The following is a 22,454-nucleotide window of genomic DNA, read 5'->3' on the forward strand; positions in this document are numbered from 1 at the left end:
CGGCTGGGGGGGGGAAGGGAGCCAGGACACAAGGGCTGCGTGGCGGCCGGAGAAGCAGCATCAGGACAGCTGTTTGATACCAGTGTAGAGGGCAAAGTCAGTGGCAGCAATAGACTTAGCCCTGGCCGCTGGGGGAGCCTGAGACCAGCGCCTTAGGGTGCTGTTCACAGCGCTGTGTTCCCCGCTGCCCGCGCAAGGAAGCGGCCCGGGAGGGAAGCCACCTCCATGCACTTGCCACTTGGCTGCTTTGCAGCGGAACTTCCTGAAGGGGCAACTCCGCCTCCCCGGTGGCAGCTAATACAGCTAATACGGCTGCTACACTGGGACGCCCTGAGGCCGGCTCGGGCTGCCGCGGGGGCGGGGAGCTGCGCGAAGAGCCGCTTTCAGTTTCGTTTTTTTGCGGGAGACTCACAACACTAAATAGACAAAGAGGCTGCAGGGAGCGCCGGGGCGGAGCCGTGCCAAGGCCTCCCGGCTAAGCTGCACCAAAGGGGCTGCCGGGTTCGGCGGGGTTTCCCGGCGGAGCAGCACCAGGCGTTCGGGGGGGTTTCTCGGCGGAGCTGCACCGGGGGGCCGCGGGGTGAGGGGCTCGGAGCTGCCCGGGATGGCCCGCCCCGCGCTGGCCAGCCGGGCGCTGCAGGCGCTGTGCTCTGCGGGCGGCTCCCTGGAGCAGGGCGAGCTGTCGCGGCAGCTGCCGGCCCTGGCTCCCAGCCTGGACAGCCTGTTGCTGACGGAGTCGGAGCGATTCACGCTGGTGACCCGGCCGGCGCCCTGCTCGCCCGGCGGCCCGCCCCAGGAGCAGCGGGTGGTGGTGGCCACTAGCGCGGTGCGGCTGTGCCAGGAGCACGGCGCGCCGGGAGCCGGCTGCGGAGGCCAGTGCGGCCAGCTCCACATCTGTCGGTACTTCCTGTACGGGAACTGCCGCTACCAGGGCACCAGGTGAGCTGGGGTCACCCCCGGGGCTCGGGGGGGGACCCCCTCTGGCCATTCCTCACCTCCTCCTGGGGGGAGCCTGGATCCATCCCCTAGGCCATTCCCCACCTCCTCCTGGGAGTGGGGGGAGCCTGGATCCATCCCCTCTGGCCATTCCCCATCCCCTCCGCTGGGGGGCTGGATCCATCCGCTCTGGTCATTCCCCACGACCCTCCGCGGGGTGGGGGCCTGGATCCATTCCCACCCCCGGGCGAGAGGGGTCCACCACAGCCACTTACATAGTCAGTTGTTCAAACTGTTCAAGGGGGCAGCCCCTCTGCTGAGGGAAGCCCCTCAGGGCTGCTGGGTCAGGACAGCACACCCAGTGTCAGTTCAGGGTTTGGGGTTCATTTCTCCCTCCTCCCCTCCTTTCCCACTTTCTCACAAAATGTGGGGTGCTCCCCTCTGGACGGATTTAGGGGTTGTATATACAAAGCTAGTTTTATGTGTGTAAGATGTGGACAAGAAGATGGGGGGAGGGGCTTTAAACCTCAAAGGGCAGAGTGGAAGTGGGAGTGAAACTGGTTTTGGTTTTGATTATGGGGCTCGACTTTCAAAAGTTTAGTAAACCAGAATTGATCATTGTTGCTGGGGGATAGGCTGTTCCATGGCATGAGGATATCTTTGCTATTTTTCTTGTGGAATATGTTTTTTTTTCTTCCATGTGTCTTTGTATTTTTTAAATAAAAAATGAGATTCTTAACTGTGGTAGTTTATGGAATTTATCTTTTACTAACTTGTTAGCTTGGACAGTAAATGGAGTTAAAAATAAAAAGAGTGTTTGTTTTGATAAATCTTGTCACCTTGGTTGCACTGTTCTATCTGGCTTTCCACTGTGCTTTTGGTACCTCCCAGTTTCAGATTTTGCATTATTATGGTAAGGGGATTTGGAAGAGTACAGGTTCCATTTAGGGTCTAGTTGTAGTAGTTCAGCTTGTGTGTGTGTGTGTTTTTAATAGTTTTAAGCTAAGGATCTTAAATATTTGAATTTTGAGTGGGGTTGTTTTATTTTAGAGATGAAGCCTGTTGATTTTCCCTAGTAGTTTCCTCTTGGGTAAGCAACTGTTTATCCTAAGTTGGAAAAGGTTGGGATACTCTTTGTGGCATGTTTAAAGCCATACCCAGCATTTGATGTATTTATTATTTGTGACGTTATAAAACCAGAGAGAAGCATCACAAAAAGTCTCAAACCTGCAGAACAAGATGAAATAGCATAGTCGAGGTGCTTGGCATAGGATGGTGCAAATCCTGGAAAACAGAGGGTGTATATGAGACAGTGCTTTAATGGATTGGGAGAATGAATAAGGATTAGTCAAATAAATGTATCATGCCTCTTCTGCAGGGCTCTTTATAGTAGGCAAAATATACAAAGTAAAAAACATAACCAAATTCTTACCAAAGGTATGTAGCACACTCTGGGTACTAGACAAATACTAGTTTCCCCCCCAAAAAACTTCATTTTCTTTGAAATAGCTTGCTAGACTATATGACTTACCATTGTAAACTATAAAGATGTATGCAGTGTTGATGTAGCCATGCCGGTCCCAGGGTGTTAGAGAGACAAGGAGTGTGAGGTAATATCTTTTACTGGATCATCTTTGGTTGGTGAGAGAGACTGTCTGGCTTTCACTCTTATACAGAGCTCTTCTTCAGATGTGGGAAACTCATTCTCAGAGTGTCACAGCTAAATACAACCTGAAACAGATTGTTTTGCATAACTTAATACATATTTCAAGGTGCAGTGGCCCGTTAGAATCCATCCATTCATGGGGGAAAAAGAAGGGACGGGGAAAACAGGCAGCTTGTGGGGGATTGTTAGTGGATTCTAGACTGTAATAAGCCATAAATCCAGTGTTTGTTTTCTGTCCAAGTATGATGGAGTGGGAATTTTCTGTAAATATTTTGTATGAATGCTGTCAAGTATCAGAGGGGTAGCCGTGTTAGTCTAGATCCTTATATCTGATTTATGTCCATTTATCCTTTTCCGTAGAGACTGTCCAGTTTGGCCGATGTACATAGCAGAGGGGCTTTGCTGGCATATGATGTCGTATGTTACATTGGTGGACGTGCAGGTGAATGAACCGGTGTGGCTAATCTGGTTATGAATGCTGTGTGCCTTGGTTTCCCCTATATGCTGAATTCTTAACTAGGTGGTGGGAATAGACTGTTTACTCTTGGGGCAAGCTATAAAACAGGTGTGACTGATGCCTAGCTGTCTGGGGCTTGCCCTAGGTCAGTGGAGAGCCCATGAAGACAACTGCCAGTCCAATCACTGGGACATTTGATACCTATCAATTTACGACCATGGGTGGCCCACCCCATCTACAGGAAGCCAGCCGTGTTTGACAACAAAGGACTGAGGAGGGGCTAGGTGGGACTGGTCCAAGAATTTGAACAAAGAGGACATAGCAGGAGCCAAAGGGCCACACTGATCAGGGCTCTGGGTTAACCAGAATGGACCATGCTGTAACTTTCTTCTCTCTAAGGTTATGTCTTCACTACCCATGTTACAGCATGGCCATGGCGGTGCTGTGATATGGGCAGTGTAGTGACGCTTTATTGCCAGGGAAGAGCTCTCCCGGTGATAAAAAATAACCACCCCCAATGAGCGGTGGTAAAAGTGCTGTCTATATTGGCGCTTTTCAGCACTAAAACTTTTGTCACTTGGAGGAGTTCACGCCCCTGAACAACTAAAGTTTTAGCTCTGAAAGTGGCACTAGACACTAACCATGGACTCTCTGTGCTATTTTCCAGTTGACTAATAAATCTTACTGTCTTTGCAATGCTGGCTGAGAGTTGCTGTGACTGCTTAAGGAACGAGGAGGTGCATAGCTCCCTAGGGGCATACGAGTGTCTTTCAGGTGTCCATCCCAATAAGGCTCACTAAACAGTTGCTGTAGACTCTGAGGTTCAGTCTGAGGCAGTGAAGCAGAGTGAGTTAGCCTGGAGGAACAGTGAGACACTTCGGGGGAGGGGTCTGGCAAACTGAAGGAATTTTCCAAGAGAATGTTCCAAAGGTGGGGCTATAGCACCGATCCTGTGGACAGGGCCGGCGCTTCCATTTAGGCGGCGTAGGCAATTGCCTAGGGCGCCAGGATTATTGGTGGGCAGCATTTTGCCGGAGGGGGCAGCAAGTGGCTCCGGTGGAGCTGCCGCATTCGTGCCTGTGGAGGGTCCACTGGTCCGCGGCTCGGTCAGCTGCAGACGGTCAGCTGCTCCTGCGGCTCCGGTGGACCTCCCGCAGGCACCACTGCGGCAGCTCCACTGGAGCCGTGGACCAGCAGACCCTCCGCAGGCACGACTGCAGCAGCTCCACCAGAGCCGCAGGACCAGGGCACGGGGCGGCGAAATTGCCATGTGCCTAGGGCGCTAAAACCCCTACCGCTGGTCCTGCCTGTGGATCCGTCACACCATGATTTTTAGTGTCTAGCAAAGTCCTGAATTTAAGCACCCAGGCTCATCTTTTGAAGGTGTTGTCCAGTTTTCCTTTGAGAATGAGGAGTGAGAGGTCATATAGAGTGGTAATTTTGTGGAAAGTGTTCACCCACAGGTGATGCAGTGTTTTTATCTTTTATCATTTTCCTGTCAGCTTATTTGAGAGTGTAGTGATTGTCTGATTTCATCCACTTAGGGCTTTTCTACACTGGCACTTTACAGCGCTGCTACTTTCTCACTCAGGGGTGTGAAAAAACACCCTCCTGAGTGCTGCAAGTTCCAGCGCTGTAAGGTGCCAGTGTAGACAGTGCACCAATGCTGGGAGCCATGCTAGGAGCTGCAGCAGCGCTTCCAACGTTGCCAGTGAAGATGTGCACTTAGTTCAGGGGTGGTCAACCTGAGCCTGAGTAGGAGCCAGAATTTACCAATGTGCATTGCCAAAGAGCCACAATAACACTTCAGCAGCTCCCGTCCCTGCTCCCCCGGCTCCCAGTGCCTCCCACCTACCAGCAGCCCTGTCTATCAGTGCCTCCTCCTTTCTCCCTGCACCTCCCGATCAGCTGTTTCATGCCATGCAGGAGGCTATGGGGGCGGGAGTGGGGTAGAGCGAGGGCACGGCAGGCTCAGGGGAGGGTGGGAAGGGGGCAGGACCTATGGCAGAGCCAGGGGTTGAGCAGTGAGCATCTCCCAGTACATTGGAAAGTTGGTGCCTGTAGCTCCAGCCCTGGAGTCAGTGCCTATACAAGGAGCTGCATATTAACTAATGAAGACCTGCGTGTGGCTCTGGAGCCACAGGTTGGCCACCCCTGCTTTAGTTGTTGTTAGAGCATTTAGGGCACTGGATGAGGTACACCATATGTTGCAATAGGCATGTGTAGAACCATGGATCTTGAAATGTGTGTTGTGGTGGGCACTGATCATCATAGCAGAGTGTCTGTCTGCAGGTTTTGCATCTGTTGGTCTGAATAGAGAAAGTGGATTTATGGCTTATTACAACAATCTGTAAGCCATGAACCCCCTCACCCTCAGCTGCCATTCCCCACCCCCCCGGATTCTGTCCTTTTCCCTCCTGTGACTGTAGGGGTGTTAATGGGCCACTTCACCTTGAATGGTCCCTTGAAATGTGTGTTAACTACTTATGCCAAAAACAATCTGTTCCACCTTGTATTTAGCTGTGATGCTCTGAGGAGATTCTCAGACTTAGACCCTGTCTACACTGGCAAGTTTCTGTTCAGTAAAGCAGCTTTCTGTGATGTAACTCCCATGCTGTACACATTGCCAAGCTACTTAGTATGCAGAAACTGCGCAGATGAAGCACTCTAAGAAAAACCACCCTGACGAGAGGCGTACAGCTTTCTGCTCTGGGACTACAGCTCTGCGGTGCCAGTATAGATACCATGGCGATTACAGCGCTGTGATTGGCCTCTGGGAGGTGTCCCACAATGCCGATTCTCACCTTTCTGGTCATCGGTTTGAACTCTACTGCCCTGCCCTCAGGTGACCAACAGTCATCCCCACCCCGTACATTCCTTCGCAAATTTGAAAGTCCCCTTCCTGTTTGCTCGGTGATGCATGCAGTGGTCTCAGTGCATCTTTCCAGGTGGCCATGCCTGCTCCATGCACCAGGTGATCCCCCGCTTGGAGCAATGTCGAGCTGCTGGACCTCATCGGCATTTGGAGAGGGGAAGCTGTGCAGTCCCAGCTGCGCTCCACCACAGGAATTATGATACTATGGACAGATTTCACGATGCATGACCAAAAGGGGCCATGACTGGGACACATTGCCATACAGGGTCAAAGTGCAGGAGCTGCGGAACACCTACCACAAGGCACGGGAGGTAAACCGTCGCTCCAGTGCTGCACCCACAAGCTGCTGGTTCTACAAAGAGCTGGATGCCCTATTCGGTGGCAACCCCACCTTCACTGCGAAGGCCCCTGTGAATACTTTGTTGGCTCTTGTGCCAGTTGAGAGTGGATCGATCCAGGAGGAGGAAATCTTGGACGAAGAGTGGGAGGGGGACCCAGAGGCAGAGGATGGCTCGGAGGCCAGAGATGTATGCAGTCAGGAGCTCTTTTCTACCCTGGAGGAGCCTAGCCAGTCACAGCAGTTGGAACTTGGCAAAGCACAAACAGGAGAGGAGGCCCCTGGTAAGTGGATCTGATTTTGGGAATTGCTGAAGCGATTTGTTGGGGACAGGAGGGTTGCAGCAGGCAGGCTTGTCTCTCACCACATGACTATTCTGAGCAGCAGAACAGGCTGTTGATAGACTCCCTCATTTCATGAGAATCTCCCTCCGAGATCTCCAGGAAACTCCCTTGTGGGCAATCCGCTGCCTCAGGTTCTTTGGCAGAGCAGCTTTGTTTCTTGCCCCATTAACGGGAACTTTCCCACGCCCCTGTGTGCTGCACACAGGCGAGCCACTTAGGGGCCAGGGTGGAAGCCGCAGGCTTGGAGAAGACTGACCCTTGATTCCCTGCTCACTCTCAGCAGTGAGATATCTTCCATAATGATCACGTCCTGTGGAAAGTGTAGGGACAGGAATGATTGTCAGGATCCCCCACAGTGCTGGCTCTCCCCAAGAGCCATGTGCCCAGTGTACAGCAGAGTCTGGGAAGAGTGATTTACCCTACCCCTATGGCTACTAACCATTTTGGGGGTCTTTTGCCTAGTTTGCCTGTGTGACATCAGCCAGTTAGTGACAGGTGTGTGAGTACCAGCTATGTTCTAAAGCACTGAATCACTGTTTTCAGTGTTGCAAACAGTACTACTTCTGTAAAATGTTGCATTTAAACTTCACAGAGATGACCTTGGGAGGCTGGCCAGCCTCCCTTATTAGCAGCAGAACAGCTGTGCAGAATTGGAAAGCTGCCAGGAAGAAGTGAGGAGGACTTTCTCTGTGAAGTTATGATGCATTCTGCCTCTGAGAAACAGGAATTGAAGGAGTGGCGGGACAGCGAGAAGAGAGACTGAAAGGAGAATGCAGCACGCCAGAAAGAAGTCATGGAATGGCTCTTAAAGGTTATGGAGCACCAAGTGGACATGCTCCAGGTGATACTAGCTCTTCAAACCAAGCAGCTCTGCCCCCACCCTCCCCTGCAGTTGCTCTCACAAAACTCTTTCCCATGCGTGCCCCTCCCTCCCCATCCCCTCCAACACAGTTATCAACCTTCTGGCTCCATTCTCTACCTGCAGCATTCCACTCCTCCCTCCTCACAGTCCAGCAGTGCAGACTCCCACTACCCACTGCACTCAACACCCTTCCCTCTGCAGTTTGGCCCTGCTGAAGTACAGCACCTGCTGCATTGTACTCCAGAGGAGAAGTTTGGGTGTGATCCCTGGACGTAAACAAATCTGTAGCCGTCCTGGGACCCCTGCTCCTCTGGAGACTTCCCTTCCCCCATCCTCCTCCCTGCTGATGTTTTTTTGTCATTTGACTCTCTCCTCTGGTTGTTGTTCTTTAATAAAAGAATTGTGTTGGTTCGAAAGCAATCTTTATTCTGTTAAGTGAAAGTAAAAAAGAGCACTGCAAAGCAACATACAATTATGTTAAACCCCCTTATTGCATCATGTGCATCAGTCACCCCCTAGCATTACAAGCCCTGCAATCCCAAGCATAGCAGCAAATATTAGTGGCTTTCAGCTTCAGATTGCTACCTCAAGGCATCCCTGATCCTTATGGCCTGCACTGTGCCCCTCTAATAGGCATGGTCTCTGGCTGTTCAAACTCAGCCTCCAGGTGCTGAGCCTCTGTGGTCAAGACGTGAGTGAAGCTTTCGCCCTTCCCTTCACAAATACTATGGAGCGTACAATATTGTCATCTGCCATGTCCAGCTTCCCATACAGGCATCGCCGGTGGGCTTTTAAATGGCCTAATGCACACTCAAAAGTCATTATGCACTTGCTCAGCCTGTTGCTGAACTGCTCCTTGGTGCTGTCAAGTTACCCCATGTATGGCTTCATAAGCCACGGCATTAAGGGATAGATGGGGTCTCCCAGGATCACAATAGGCATTTTGACTTCCCCTACCGTGATCTTCTGGTCCGGGAAGAAAGTCCCTGCTTGTAGCTTCTTGAACAGGCCAGTATTCTGAAAGATGCATGAGTCATGCACCTTTCTGGACCAGCCTACGTTAATGTCCGTGAAACGCCTACGGTGATTCTCTAGGTGCTGTGGACCATTGAGAAATATCCCTTGTGATTAATGTACTCCGTGGCTAGGTGGTCTGGTGCCAGAATTGGAATGTTCGTGCCATCTATTGCCCTTCTGCAGTTAGGGAACCCCATTTGTGCAAAGCCATCCACAATGTTATGCACATTGCCCAGAGTCATGGCCTTTCGGAATAGGATGCAATTAATGGCCCTGCACACTTCCATCAACACGACTCCAATGGTCGACTTTCCCTCTCCGAACTGGTTATCGATCAATCGGCAGCAGTGTGGAGTAGCCAGTTTCCACAGTATAATTGCCACGCGCTTCTCCAGCGACAGGGCAGCTCTCATTTTCGTGTCCTTGCGTTGCAGGGCTGGGGCAAGCTCATGACACGGTCCCATGAATGTGGCTTTCCTCCTGTGAAAGTTCTGCAGCCACAGCTCATCATCCCAGACATGCATCACGATGTGATCCCACCACTCAGTGCTTGTTTCCTGAGCCCAAAGGCGGTGTTCTGCCATGGTCAGTACCTCCGTGAATTCCACAAGCAATCTCGTGTCGTAGCTACTTTGTGTGGCGAGATCAATGTAGCACTCCTCTTGCCTTTGTAGTTTAAGGAATAACTCCACTGCCACCCATGATGTGTTGGTCAGAGCAAGCAGCATACTGGTCAGCATTTCAGGATCCATTCCTGCAGCCTGAAAGAGGCAGGGCGTGCAGTACACAAACTGTTGAAAGATGGCTCCAAATGCGGACAGAAGCACAGAGATTGCTGGGATGTGAAGCAATGCATCACAGGGCATTGGGGCTGGACCCAGGATGCCCCGCTACCCCTTCTGCCTTCCCACATGTCTTAGCAGCAAAAGAGGTGCTCTGTGGGACAGCTGCCCAGAGAGCACTGCTCCTAATAGTACTGCAAGTGCTGCAAGTGTGAACACGCTATTGTGCAGGCAGCTGTCAGTGTATTGGAGCATGAGCTTTCGTGGGTGAATACCCACTTCGTCGGATGCATGTGATTTAAACATTTGTTTCCTTGTTTGCTAGATGGAAAAACTATAGTAATCTTAACTTTAATTAAGTTATGTGTGAATGCTCTAGTTTTTAAAATAAGCATGTTTCCTCCTCTACATGTGTGTTCTTGCAAAGACCTGATGTCTTGTACCCCTTTGAAGAGGTGTACCTCTCTCACCCTTTTCTGTCTATTCTTCCCAGTTGTGCTCTGCCTAAATTGTTCGCCGTTTTCCTCCATGTCGAGGAAAGGGAAGAAGTGATGTAGGACTCTAGGTGGAGCCCTCGAGAGAGTAAGGTTATAAGGGGACAAGATGTGTGGGAAAGGCATTAAAATTGATTAAGTATGTGAGGGAGAAGACCTCCTCTCAGTCATATGCACTCATCCTTAAATTTGTCTCTGAGTTAAACTGTGGTCAGAATGGCACCCCCAATTGCAAGTGGCTTATGGCTAAGGAAGCTGTGGAGCTGGAAACTCTGCTCATTATAGTGCCCCTATGGCAATTGCAGGGCTAGGTGCACTCACAGATGGGCCAGAAGTACATCTCCCTCAGGTGTCCGGTCTCATACCTTTACCTCTCATGGGATGGAATTTTGCAGTTCTCTCACTCCTAGTCAAGTCCCTGGCTACAGTATCCTGTTTATCAGTGGTGCTGGGTTTAGCTCCTGTGTTTCTTCCCGTTGGAAGTCTGTGACCACTCGAGTGGTGTGTGTGTGTGTATAGTGACCACACTACCGTCTTAAAACCAAAGTATTGTTTATATTAGCAGTAGGAACAAATCGTGAGAGAAAAAAAGATTTTTTTAAACAGTCTGCACTCATGTTTGTCTTACCTATAGGCAAATGGATGATGGTGACTTAAATTGGCCTATCTTCTTCTGACAATCCATCAGGTGTCTGTGTCAATTAGCTGTTCAGGAGTTGAACAGGAAAGCAGCCTCCCTTTCTCTCACCCCCTTCTTGAGAGGTAGTCTCCTTTTTAAATAGCCATAGTCCGTCCTCAGTTCCTGGGCTCTGGCCTTGAATGTCAATGCTGGTTCTGTAAGTTGGCTGGAGCCAGATGGTAGAAATTCCATAGCTAATAGTTCAGTCACTGCCTCTTGTCATCCCTTGGTAAATATTTAAGGATTTTTTTGTATCATGAGCCCTTGTGTCCTTCCTGCTTGCTTTTCCTTAGAACCTCTCTTTTAAACTAAGCAATATATTCATACAGTAAATATCCCAATAACCAGCTCAACATACAGTATTACAGAGAAGCTCCATTTCTTCCACACACCCTTCTAGTAGGAGTTCACTTTTAAAGGCTTTTGCTTACAGCTCCTTATATAGTAGCTCACAAATAATTTACCCCGAAGTGATTCAGGCTCACTTTTTGTTTAGACTTAAGAAGTGTTATGCTCATACAAAGCACACTGGATCTTTATAGAGGAAGGTAAATACACAGCATTTATTGAGAATACAATAGTTAGCATATGCTTTTCAGTTACACACACGCACACAAACACACACAGAATCCTGCCAGTGATGTTCATAGTTACCAGTCTGTTGTACCTTGAGTCAATCTAATGGCCAGTTAGATTGAGCACAAGTGTGGAGCTGGGCTCTTGTCAGTCACAATCCGATGCTCCTGGAGTGTGGCAAGACGAACCCAAGTTTCATGGCCAAGCACCCTGGTTCTTATAGGGTTTTTCCCCCCCTTTGTTGAAGTCTATGGATTTTGCTGTGTCAGTTTGTGATGGGTTACTTCTTAATTGGTGTAAACGTTCCAATACACCTCCAAGAGGGGGTCTTCCTCTCCTTTGTTTTGATTTAATCAGTTGTCCTCAGGGGTGCCAGCCTTTACCTCAGGGTCGTCAATCTGCCCTTCATTATGGATGCACATTGATGATTCTCTGATGTCTCTACTTCTTTTCCTTTGACTCTGGCTATAACAGTGGCCTTTACACCATATCTTTTCCTGATGCATACATTCTCATTCACACAAACAGATTGAGAATACAAACAGTAGTATTTTATATCGAGCAGAAAGGCATTGCAAATTAAACCTTGCCTTCAATGTTTCTCTAATCTACTTAACATAGACACAATAGAGAATCCTGTCTTTTACTTACTAAACATTAAAACAAAGAAATGTATATTTAACTAGAGTGCCTAATTTTTATTACATACAGGAAACCATAGTAGACATTACAATTTATCTTAAAACAAAAGGTGACCATAATCAGTCAGAAGGATTGTTCTCGTCTGTCATTTCTCTCTGCTATTCAAAAAGGGTGGCTGACAGGATGAAATCAAATCATACATTAATTCTCATAGTACATTATAAAATCCAGCTTCTACAGAAGTCGAGATCTGTGTGCAACATTACCTAAGGACCCTGACGGTTGAAGCATGTGTGTGTGTATGCAGAGTGTATTTCAGTCTATTAAAGAGGAACAAATGTTACTAACACAGTAAAATTGTCTACTATAGACAAGACCTCCGTTCAAATTTGAAGACTTTCTTTGCAACCATGAGGACTAGAGGGGGGAAAGTGGGGAACACAGGCACAAACATGCAGGAATTTAAAAGTAATCTTCCATTATGTGATAACCTAGTTCACAAGACCCCTTCTAGACTGACTACTTACAGTCATGGAGATCCATAAAGACTCATGCAGGGGTAGGCTGATTTTCAGTAGCACTCTCACTGCCCTGGTCCTGGCCACTGGTCCGGGGCGCTCTGCATTTTAATTTAATTTTAAATGAAACTTCTTAAACATTTTTATAAACTTATTGACTTTATGTACAACAATAGTTTAGTTATATATTATAAACTTATAGAAAGAGACCTTCTCAAAAGGTTAAAATGTGTTACTGGCATGCAAAACCTTAAATTAGAGTGAATAAATGAAGACTCAGCACACCACTCCTGAAAGGTTGCTGATCCCTGGACTAATGCATCATACAAATAATCATTTATATGCCAATTCTGAATATTTTATGCTGCTCAAGTTTATTAGTATATTTGTGGTAGGAGAGCTAGAAATATAAACCATTATTCCTGCTTTTTCATCATGGAGTGTAACTGCCATGTAATCTGGGGGGCATAGTACCAGTGTTGTTGTTCTGCTGTAGTTACTGAATAACACGGAAGCAGTAAATTAGAAATGATATGATGATTGTGCCTATCAGATTACATAATAATTACTCTGAGGATAATCATGTAATTACTCTGTAAAGAAACATGGATTTTTTTTCTGAGACTAGCTAACTTTGTGCAGTTGGTAAACTATTAAATGTAATGTATATCCAGTAGTGGAAAGACTGTGCTGGTTAAGTATCCTTCTTTATGACTGGTTTTCTTAACTTGTAGGAAAGAATGCAAGTTTGTTCATAACTTTCAGTCAGACCATAACCTCCGTGTCCTAAAAAGACATGGTCTTGAAAACTTAAATGATGATGAGTTGCGTCAGCTCCTGCTTCAGAATGATTCTTCGCTCTTACCTGAGGTGAGTACTGCTGCAGCAATGTATTATTCCCTTTACAATTAGTATAATGAAAAGAAGGAATAATGGCATTGAGTAGAACCAATTGGCAAATACTGTGGTGATGAGGTATATAGGCCCTGATCCTACAACACTGGTAATTATAGTTAACTTTATTACTGAGAGTAATTTCACTGAAGTAAAATCAAGCATGCGCAGAAGTATTGGCAGGATCAGTGTCTTGCTTTGTATACTTTTCCTTCATAGCTCCAGCATTGCACCTCATCACTAACCTGCAACGCCCCTGTTGTTCTTTTTTTTTTTTTTAAATGGATATGGCGGATCATATTGAAGTGTATTGACAGAGCTTTATCTGAAATTGAGTCTGGAATGTCAGAAGGTTTGTGATTTAACACTGAAGTGCATTAGCAGAGCTAGATGGTAGAAACTAGCTTTTCATGAGACCCAGGTTCATTCAGAATAAAAATTAAAACCCAAACACACAGGACTAGTGGCTTTCAAGAAACTAGACATGCTAATTTAATAGCTCTTGAATCTTTTTAAAATGTTCTAATGTATTTATACAATGATTTTGATATTGACTTTCTATAAATCTTTCTGTTCTTTAGTATTTAATCATCCATAATATAAATCTGTATTACTGGGTGTTACCTGTTTAGAAGGATTAACAAAAGAGAAACTCAGATGGTCTTGACTTGCATGGCTAGAATCTACAAGGAAATTTAAATTCAAAACTCATCTTCTTAAAACACTAAAGATGAGAAATAAAGCACAGCAAAATTAGCAACCTAAAGAGTTGAGGTTCTTACAGCAACAGCAACTCAACCATGCCGAATGTGTGTAAGTTAGAGTAAACTTCCATTTGCCATCATCAAAGTGGGCCTGAATGTGTTTGATGCGAATGTTTGGGTCTGCCCAAAAGCCCATTCTAAACCAGGGTTGCGCAATCAGAGCATTTCATAAGACCCGTGGCCTGCTTCAACACAGTATACTAATGGCTGATTCATTAGTTTTTTTGTCATCATGTTTACATCATTTTAGTTTACACAAGTGTGTAAATAGGTTGTGTCTATGTACAGTATTGTCTATCTAAATACATACAAAACAAGCTGAACTTAGTCATCTGTATTGATTTATATTTTAAATCTTATTAAATTATGTAGAATCTGTTTTGCTCACACAAGGTTATACTTAGGTTTACATGGCCCTCCTGAGCAATAAGTTGGGCCCCACTGTTCTAAACAGTATCTGTGGTGCAGAAAAACCCATATAAATTTCTTCATGGCTTTTGTTTTTGTTTTGAATGTGTATGAACAAGAAAGTGGCCAAAATATACTACTTGCAGTAGAGTTGTTTTGGTTTTTTTTCCTCTTTCCCAGGTATGCATGCATTATAACAAAGGCGATGGACTCTATGGGTCTTGTACCTTCAAGAAGATCTGCACCAAACTCCATATGTGCCAGTACTACTTGCAGGGAGAGTGCAGATTTGGCAGTAGTTGCAAGCGATCACATGACATTTTTAATCTGGAGTGTTATGAAAAGTTGGAGAGGCGAGGAATGAGCCCGAACCTGATTGCCAAACTGCCCTCTATCTTCAGGAACATGTATGACATCAAAAATGGCACCTCTTCACCACACAAAGGTAAAAACATTTTATCCTTTTTAAAACATTAGGGAAAGAGGAGACAGTGAGCCTAGCATTAGCACAGATCTCTGCTAGATAGGGGAAACTGAAATTGAGACTTAGCTCTAGTTCTTATTAGGGGTTGCCAGTTCTGGTTGGATGTATTCCTAGAGGTTTAATCACATGACATAATCTTTAATTTCTGGAGACTCCAGGACAATCTTGGGGAGTTGGCAACCTTGCCACCAGGTGAGGTACCCTCTCTCTCTTTATAAACATCCCCCTTTTCAAATTTGAGGCATTGATAGGATTCCGAAGGATAAAACGTTTGCCATGATGCAAGACCCTTGATCCTGGGGCAGAATGATCTTCAGGGAGTAAGGGCCATCACAAACCTCATCACTTTCCACTCCAAGTGCGAGATGAATATCTTCGACCTTTCCTTCTCTAACATAAACACAGAGTAACAGATATATGTATATATTAAACAAAAATGAAAAAGACACGCAGTGCCAAAACAAGACACTCCACTGCATGTGCTTCTCTCTCTGGGGAGAAGATGAAAGAACAAACAACATGTGATAGAATTGTAGTCACATTGCTTAATGCTTTATGGTCGGCGCTCAGATACTGTGGTGATGAGTGTGATATTAAAAATCTCTATAGAATAGAAGAGTAGGACTGGAAATGGGAAGAAAGGGATTCTTTATTATAGTTCTGGTGGAAGTGAGTTAAGCAGAGAGAGAACACATTTAGGGAGGGACATTGTGTGTGTGTGTGTGTGTGAGAGAGATTTTATATACTTCTCCACCTTCTTCTTATCTAGGGTGTCTAGCATGAGAAGCCATGGAAAGCAGTGTCCTAATTGCTTCTCATAGCTTTAATGTTTTCTGTTCCTTTTCCACTTAAAGTTTTAAACTATGCTAAATTAATTAAAGGACTGCAGAATAGAAAAACAATGTATACCTGCCTCCTGATCACTCAGCTCTCTTGTGTACCTTTGGAACCATGGCAGTCCTAAATTGTAGACTCTTTATTAAAAGGTGGCCAGGTGAATAGGTGTCTGGGATACCCACATAACTTGTGTGTTTTGAAACAATGAGGCTGTTACTCCACTGATTGGGGTGATGTAGATATCTTTCCTAGTAAGCTAAGCAAGTCTGACTCATGATATTCTGTAACTGATCTAAGAACTGATGAAGTCTGGTGGCTGGAGAAGGGGACTAGGATGCAAGCTTCCTGGGTTCTGTTTCCAGATGTGCCATTGACTCTCTGCCCTGGTTTACACTACGTGGTTAGGTTGAATTTAGCTGTGTTAGGTTGATTTTATAAGCAATGTGTCTACACAACCAACCCTGTTCCGTCGACCTAAAGGGCTCTTAAAATCGACTGTTGTACTTCTCCCGGCGAGGGGAGTAGCACTAAAATCGACCTTACTGGGTCGAATTTGGCGTAGTGCAGACGCAATCTGACGGTATTGGCCTCTGGGAGCTATCCCAGCGTGCTCCAATGTGACGGCTCTGGACAGCACTTTCCACTCGGATGCACTAGCCAGGTACACAGGAAAAGCCCCAGGAAATTTTGAATTTCATTTCCTGTTTGGTCAGCGTGGCGAGCTCAGCAGCACAGGTGACCATGCAGTCCCAGAATCGCAAACGAGCTCCAGCATGGACCGAACGGGAGACACTGGATCTGATTGCAGAAGAATCCATGCAGGCCAAAAAGAAGAAATGTTAACATATATGCCAAAATTCCACAGGGCATGGTGGAGAGAGGCTACAACAGGGACACACAGCAGTGCCGCATGAAAGTTAAGGAGCTCAGGCAAGCCTACCAAAAGACAAAGGAGGCAAACGGTCACTCCGGGTCAGAGCCCAATGCATGCCGCTTCTTCCTATGATCAGCTGCATTGCATTGTAGGGGGGGACCCCACCACTGTTTGGAGACACCTGCAAGGGGGGAGTCTCACGCAACAGGGAGGAGGATTTTGTGGAGGAGAAGGAGGAGAATGCGCAGCAAGCAAGTAGAGAATCTGTTCTCCCTGGCAGCCAGGACCTTTTCATCACCCTGGAGCCAATGCCCTCCCAACGCAGGTTCCCGGACCCTGAAGCCAGAGAAGTCACCTCTGGTGAGTGCACATTTGTAACTACAGTACAGGGTTTAAAAGCAATAGTGTTTAATGTTTCATTTGCCCTGAACACTTGGGATGCATTCACGGCCAGTACAGCTACTGGAAAAGTCTCTTATCGTGTCTAGGGATGGAGCGGGAATCCTCCAGGGACATCTCCATGAAGCTCTCCTGGAGGTACTCTGAAAGCCTTGCAGAAGGTTTTTGGGGAGGGCTGCCTTATTTTGTCCTCCACGGTAGGACTCTTGACCACGCCAAGCCAGTAGCAAGTAGTCTGGAATCACTGCAGCACAAAGCACGGCAGCAAATGGTCCTGGGTTTTTGTCGCATTCAAGCAACATTCAGTCTGTGTCTTTCTGTGTTAGCCTCAGGAGAGTGATATCATTCATGGTCACCTGGTTGAAATAGGGGAATTTTTGTAAGGAAACAGTAAAAGGACCCCGTTCGTGCTGGGCTGTTTGTGCGTGGCTAAAAGAGATCATCCCAGAGAATAGCCACACAGTGGGGTGGGCGGAGGGGTGTGCTGCACATCCACCCGAAAACCGCAGCCCCTCCTTTTAAATGGCAAACCCAACTGGCATTGCTTGCTATGGGAAAAGAGGGCGCTGCAGTTTTTGAAACCATTTCCACATGTTACGAAGGCAGAAGAAACCCACTCCGCGTACCCTTTGGTTTATCATGGCTGCCTGGAAACCGAATTCTGTTGCCCAGCCATGTGCGATGTGTGCTGACAGGTGCTCAATATACAAGGCAAAATGTGACCTTGTACCTAAAGCACATGTGCTGTCTGCTGTGAATTGCTTGATTCACTATGAAAGAGTCTCCCTTTTGTTCTCAGAAATGTATCTTCTTAAATTCTATTCTCTCTTTTTATCCCCCTGGAGGTGCAAATGTTTCTGTGCTCCCCCATCATCTCCTTCCCAGAGGTTATCGCAGATTAGAACGTGAAAAAAATGCACTCATGATGACACGTTTTCTGAGCTCATGAGTCCTCCCGCACTGATAGGGCACAGCTGAATGCATGAAGGCATACAGTGACAGAGGCCGGGAAAGCATTACATTAGCACGATGAGCAGAGGCAGGAGGCGATGCTGAGGCTAATGGGGGAGCAAACAGACATGTTCAGGCATCTGGTGGAGCTGCAGGAAAGGCAACAAGAGCACAGACCGCTGCTGCATCCACTGTATAGCTGCCTGTCCCCCTCCCCAAGTTCCATATCCTCCTCACCCAGACGGCCAAGAATGCGTGGGGAGGCTCCGGCACCCAGCCACTCCACTCCAGAGGATGGCCCAAGCAACAGTCGGCTGTCATTCAAACAGTTTTGATTTGTAGTGTGGCTACAATAAGGAATGTGGCCTTGTCCTTCCTTCCTTCCTCTCCCCCCCACCCGGGCTACCTTGTCAGTTATCTCCTCTTTTTTTTTTTTTTTTTTTTTAAATTAACAAAGAAAGAGTGCATGGTTTCAAAACAATAGTGACTTTATTTCCTTTGCCAACTGTGATCAAAGGGGGGATGGTCGTTGGCTTACAGGGAATTAAAACCAACAAAGTGGAGGTGGGTTTGCATCAAGGACAAACACACACAACTGTCACACCGTAGCCTGGCCAGTCATGAAACTGGTTTTCAAAGCCTCTTTGATACACAGTGCACCTAGCTGTGCTCTTCTAATCGCCCTGCTGTCTGGCTGCTCAGAATTGTCCACCAGGCCATTTGCCTCAACCTCCCACCCTGCCATAAATGTCTCCCCCTTACTCTCACAGATATTATGGAGCACACAGCAAGCAGCAATAGCAATGGGAATATTGGTTTTGCTGACGTCTAACATAGTCAGCAAATGGCACCAGCGAGCTTTTTAATGTCCAGAGGCACATTCTACCATCATTTTGCACTTGCTCAGTCTATAGTTGAACTGCTCCTTACTACTTTCCAGGCTGCCTGTGTATGGCTTCATGAGCCATGGGAGCGAGGAGTAGGCGGGGTCTCCAAGAATAATTATGGGGATTTCAACATCTCCAACAGTAATTTTCTGGTCTGGGAAGTAAGTCCCTTCTTGCAGCTGTTGAGACAGTCCAGAGTTCCTAAATATGCGAGCGTCATGCACCTTTCCCGGCCATCCCACGTTGATGTCGGTGAAACGTCCCTTGTGATCCACCAGTGCTTGCAGCACCATTGAGAAGTACCCCTTGTGGTTTACAAACTGGTTGGCAAGGTGGTCTGGTGCCAAGATATGTATATACATTCTGTCTGTTGCCCCAGCACAGTTAGGGAACCCCATTGCAGCAAGGCCATCCACTATGACCTGCACATTTCCCAGAGTCACTTCCCTTGCTAGCAGAAGGTTAGTGATTGCCTTGGCTACTTGGATCACAGCAGTTCCCACAGTAGATTTGCCCACTCCAAATTGATTCCGGACTGCCTGGTAGCAGTCGGGCATTGCAAGCTTTCACAGGGTCATCGCCACTTGTTTCTCAACTGTCAGGGCAGCTCTTATCTTGGTATTCCTGCACTTCAGGGCAGGGGAAAGCAACTCACAAAGTTCCAGGAAAGTGGCCTTATGCATGCAAAAGTTTTCACAGCCACTGGGAATCATCTCATACCTGCAACACTATGTGGTCCCACCAGTCTGTGTTTGTTTGCCGGGCTCAGAATTGGTGTTCCACCGTATTGACCTGCCCCACTGCTTTCAGGAACGTCTGTGTCCATGTCCTCCTCACAGTCATCCTCGTGCTGGTGGCTCCTAGCCAGGTTCTGCACATACTGCAGGATAATGCGCAAGGTGTTTACTCTGCTCACAACAGCAGCGGTGAGATGGCGGGCTCCATGCTTGCCATGCTATGGCGTCTGCCCGGGTAACCCAGGAAAAAAGGCTCAAAATGATTGTCTGCTGTTGCTTTCACGGAGGGGAGACTGACGACATGTACCCAAAACCACCCCCAACAATGTTTTTGCCCCATCAGGCATTGGGAGCTTAACCCAGAATTCCAATGGCAACAGAGACTGCGGGGAGTGTGAGATAGCTTCCCATAGTGCACCGCTCCGTGAGTTGATGCTAGCCATGGTATTGAGGATGGACTCCGCCGACTTAATGTGCTTAGTGCGGACACATACAATTGACTGTATCAAATCGATTTCTAAAGATCGACTTCTATAAAATCAACCTCATTTAGTAGTGTAGACATACCCTCTGTGTAACATTGGTCAGGTCATTTAAAATCTTTCTGCCTTCATTTCACTGTTTTGATTCTGTTCTTTTATTTTTACAATACACCTAAAAACTGAATTCAAGAAACTAAATAGAGACCCAGAAGTCAAATTCAGAGGTGATGGGTAAGGCTAAGACTTAGTCATGGGTATTTTTGGTAAAAGTCATGGACAGGTCATGGGCAATAAATAAAAATTCACGGTCTGTGATCTGTCCATGACTTTTACCAAAAATACTGCCGACTAAATCTCTACTTCTGGGCCCCTGCTGCTCTGGGCACGCCCCAGGACTTTTGCTTGGGTGGGGCACATGGAAAGTCATGGAATCAGTGACCTCCATGAAAGAATCGCAGCCTTAGTGATAGATAAGTTACATCTGTAAGGGACTCTAAGTTAGGTGTCATTTACATGCTCAGGATCTAAAAATGTAAGTTGGACCAAATTAGGGACTGTCTATACTACAAAACAAAACACAGGCTTATGTAATTGGACTAATGGCTTGGACAAAATGACAAAGGCTTTAGTTTTGTTATGTAACATAGTTAAACCCCATCTATGCTATAAAATATAAGTATGTTATGACTTTTGTTATATGTCATAACTATATGCCTGAATCTATTTTTGTAGTGGGGAGACTTCAACTTCAATCTTCTTAGAATTAGATCAGAGTCGTGTAGTTACAAAGTCTCTTCATGCGTGTCTTCTCTAAACATAAGTGTATTTTTTAGGAGAACTTGTTGAAACTGAACATACGAAAGTTATTTATAAATGACAATTCTGTTTCTCCCTTTGTAGCGAGAAGAGACAGTCTTAGTCAGAGATCCCAGAATGCAAATAGTAACGAAGAATTAGAAGAGATCTGCTTGTACTACATAAGGAAAAGTTGTAGCTTTCAAGGTAAGTCATCATAATACTAGCAAGTCACGTTCATTTTTCCTTTATCTTAAAACGTGTATGGGTGTGGTTTTTTTGTTTTTAATTAGTTGCCAAATATTCCTATGGTATATCCTGTATAATGATTTTACTCAGTAAAAATGGCTAGAAGCTGGTCTTCACTGCCTAATAAGATCTTTTTCCTTTCTCCCAACCGTCCCTAGTCTGTACACTTTGCCCACAAGGCCATTGTTGCTATTCTCTTCCTCCATTTACAAAAGGCTGAAACTGCATTGCTCCATGAATTCTTGACCCTTTTTCCTTTTGCCATGTATGCGGCCCTCATTTGGTTTCTAGTATTGGTCTTTTTTTTTTCCCCCCCTTTACTTACACTAGGCACGAAAGAATCTCTGAGAACATCAGTTTGGGCAATCCTACATTGATTCTCTTTCCGGATCCCTAAAGTTGCCCTTGATTCTGTTGACTCTCCCTTGATTTATGTCATTGTTACAACTGGGAGTCTGTGACAGTTCCTCTACCTTCTGCCATATACCCTTTCTGTTGTCTTATTGCTTCTCCTGGTAACCGTAACACACCATGCAATACTTTCTGTAACAGATGGTGTTGGCAACAGTCTTAACTTAGTAGATTTTAGATTTAGTAGTAATCAGGCCCATCTAGTAGGTACCCAAGAGTTCTGAAGGCCTTTAAGTATGAAGTGTAGTCAAATTTTTTAAAAAGCTACTGTTCCAGAGGATTGAAAGATAGCAAATGTATCTGTATTTCAGAAAAGATGCTAGGGATGATATGTGGAATTACAGGCCAATAAGTCTTATATCTGTACCTGACAAACTGGTTGAAATGATCATTAAAAAATAGATGACTAAAACACCTGTTGGATCATTATATGCTAATATGTTTTCTGCAAAGGAAAATGGTATCTCACTAATGTAGTAGAATTCTTTGAATGTGTCAAATAACTCCTATATCCACTGGCGGGCAATTTTTTTAGATATTCAAAAGGCCTTTGACAAAGTCCCTCACAAAGCATTACTAAAGAAGCAAAATCGTCATGGGGTGAGAGGCAAAGTATTGCCATGGATCAAAAACTAGTTAGAAGTTAGAAAACAGAGTATGATTAAATAGTCAGCTTTCATCCTGGCAAAAGGTTAACACTGAGATACCTCAAGTTTATGTACTGGGTACAGAATTTAATATATTTATGAATACTCTGGAAAAGGGAGCAAAGTATCAGAATTTGCATATGACACAAGTTGTTTAGGCCTGGTCTACACTACACGGTTAGGTCAACATAAGCTGTCTTGTGTCAACCTAGGGGTGGAAGTGTCTGCTCTTAAATTTGGCTCCCACTGATGTAAGTGCCTCTCTACACTGACTTAGTAACACCTCCCAAATGGCGTAGAATCATGGTTAGCGTAATTATCTCGATGCAGTGTCAGTTTAGACATTGTGTTGCTTGTGTTGATTGTTACTCGCTTTCTGGAGCCATCCCACAATGCCGCATACTGACAGTACAATCAATACAAGTGCTCCTGGTGAGAATGTGCACCACC

At 46.2% G+C, this 22,454-nt stretch overlaps 1 protein-coding gene across 2 annotated transcripts in view; it reads left to right on the forward strand.

Annotated features, from left to right (window-relative positions):
• Nucleotides 1-212: 212 nt before the first annotated feature.
• Nucleotides 213-22,454, forward strand: part of LOC116825731 (protein mono-ADP-ribosyltransferase PARP12-like) — a 43,869-nt gene continuing 21,627 nt past the window's right edge. Inside the window, exons 1-5 of one of the 2 annotated variants that reach the window (XM_075068937.1) lie at nucleotides 7,368-7,456; nucleotides 8,929-9,079; nucleotides 12,920-13,055; nucleotides 14,432-14,696; nucleotides 20,803-20,904. In XM_075068937.1, coding sequence (XP_074925038.1) covers nucleotides 8,961-9,079; nucleotides 12,920-13,055; nucleotides 14,432-14,696; nucleotides 20,803-20,904 — 622 coding nt within the window. In that variant the 5' untranslated portion in view covers nucleotides 7,368-7,456; nucleotides 8,929-8,960. Of the gene's footprint in view, nucleotides 940-7,367; nucleotides 7,457-8,928; nucleotides 9,080-12,919; nucleotides 13,056-14,431; nucleotides 14,697-20,802; nucleotides 20,905-22,454 lie in introns of those variants that run through there. The other variant, XM_032781960.2, reaches the window with a different exon arrangement.

This window comes from Chelonoidis abingdonii, chromosome 1, assembly GCF_003597395.2.
Source record: "Chelonoidis abingdonii isolate Lonesome George chromosome 1, CheloAbing_2.0, whole genome shotgun sequence".
In the NCBI taxonomy this organism is placed as follows: domain Eukaryota; kingdom Metazoa; phylum Chordata; order Testudines; family Testudinidae; genus Chelonoidis; species Chelonoidis abingdonii.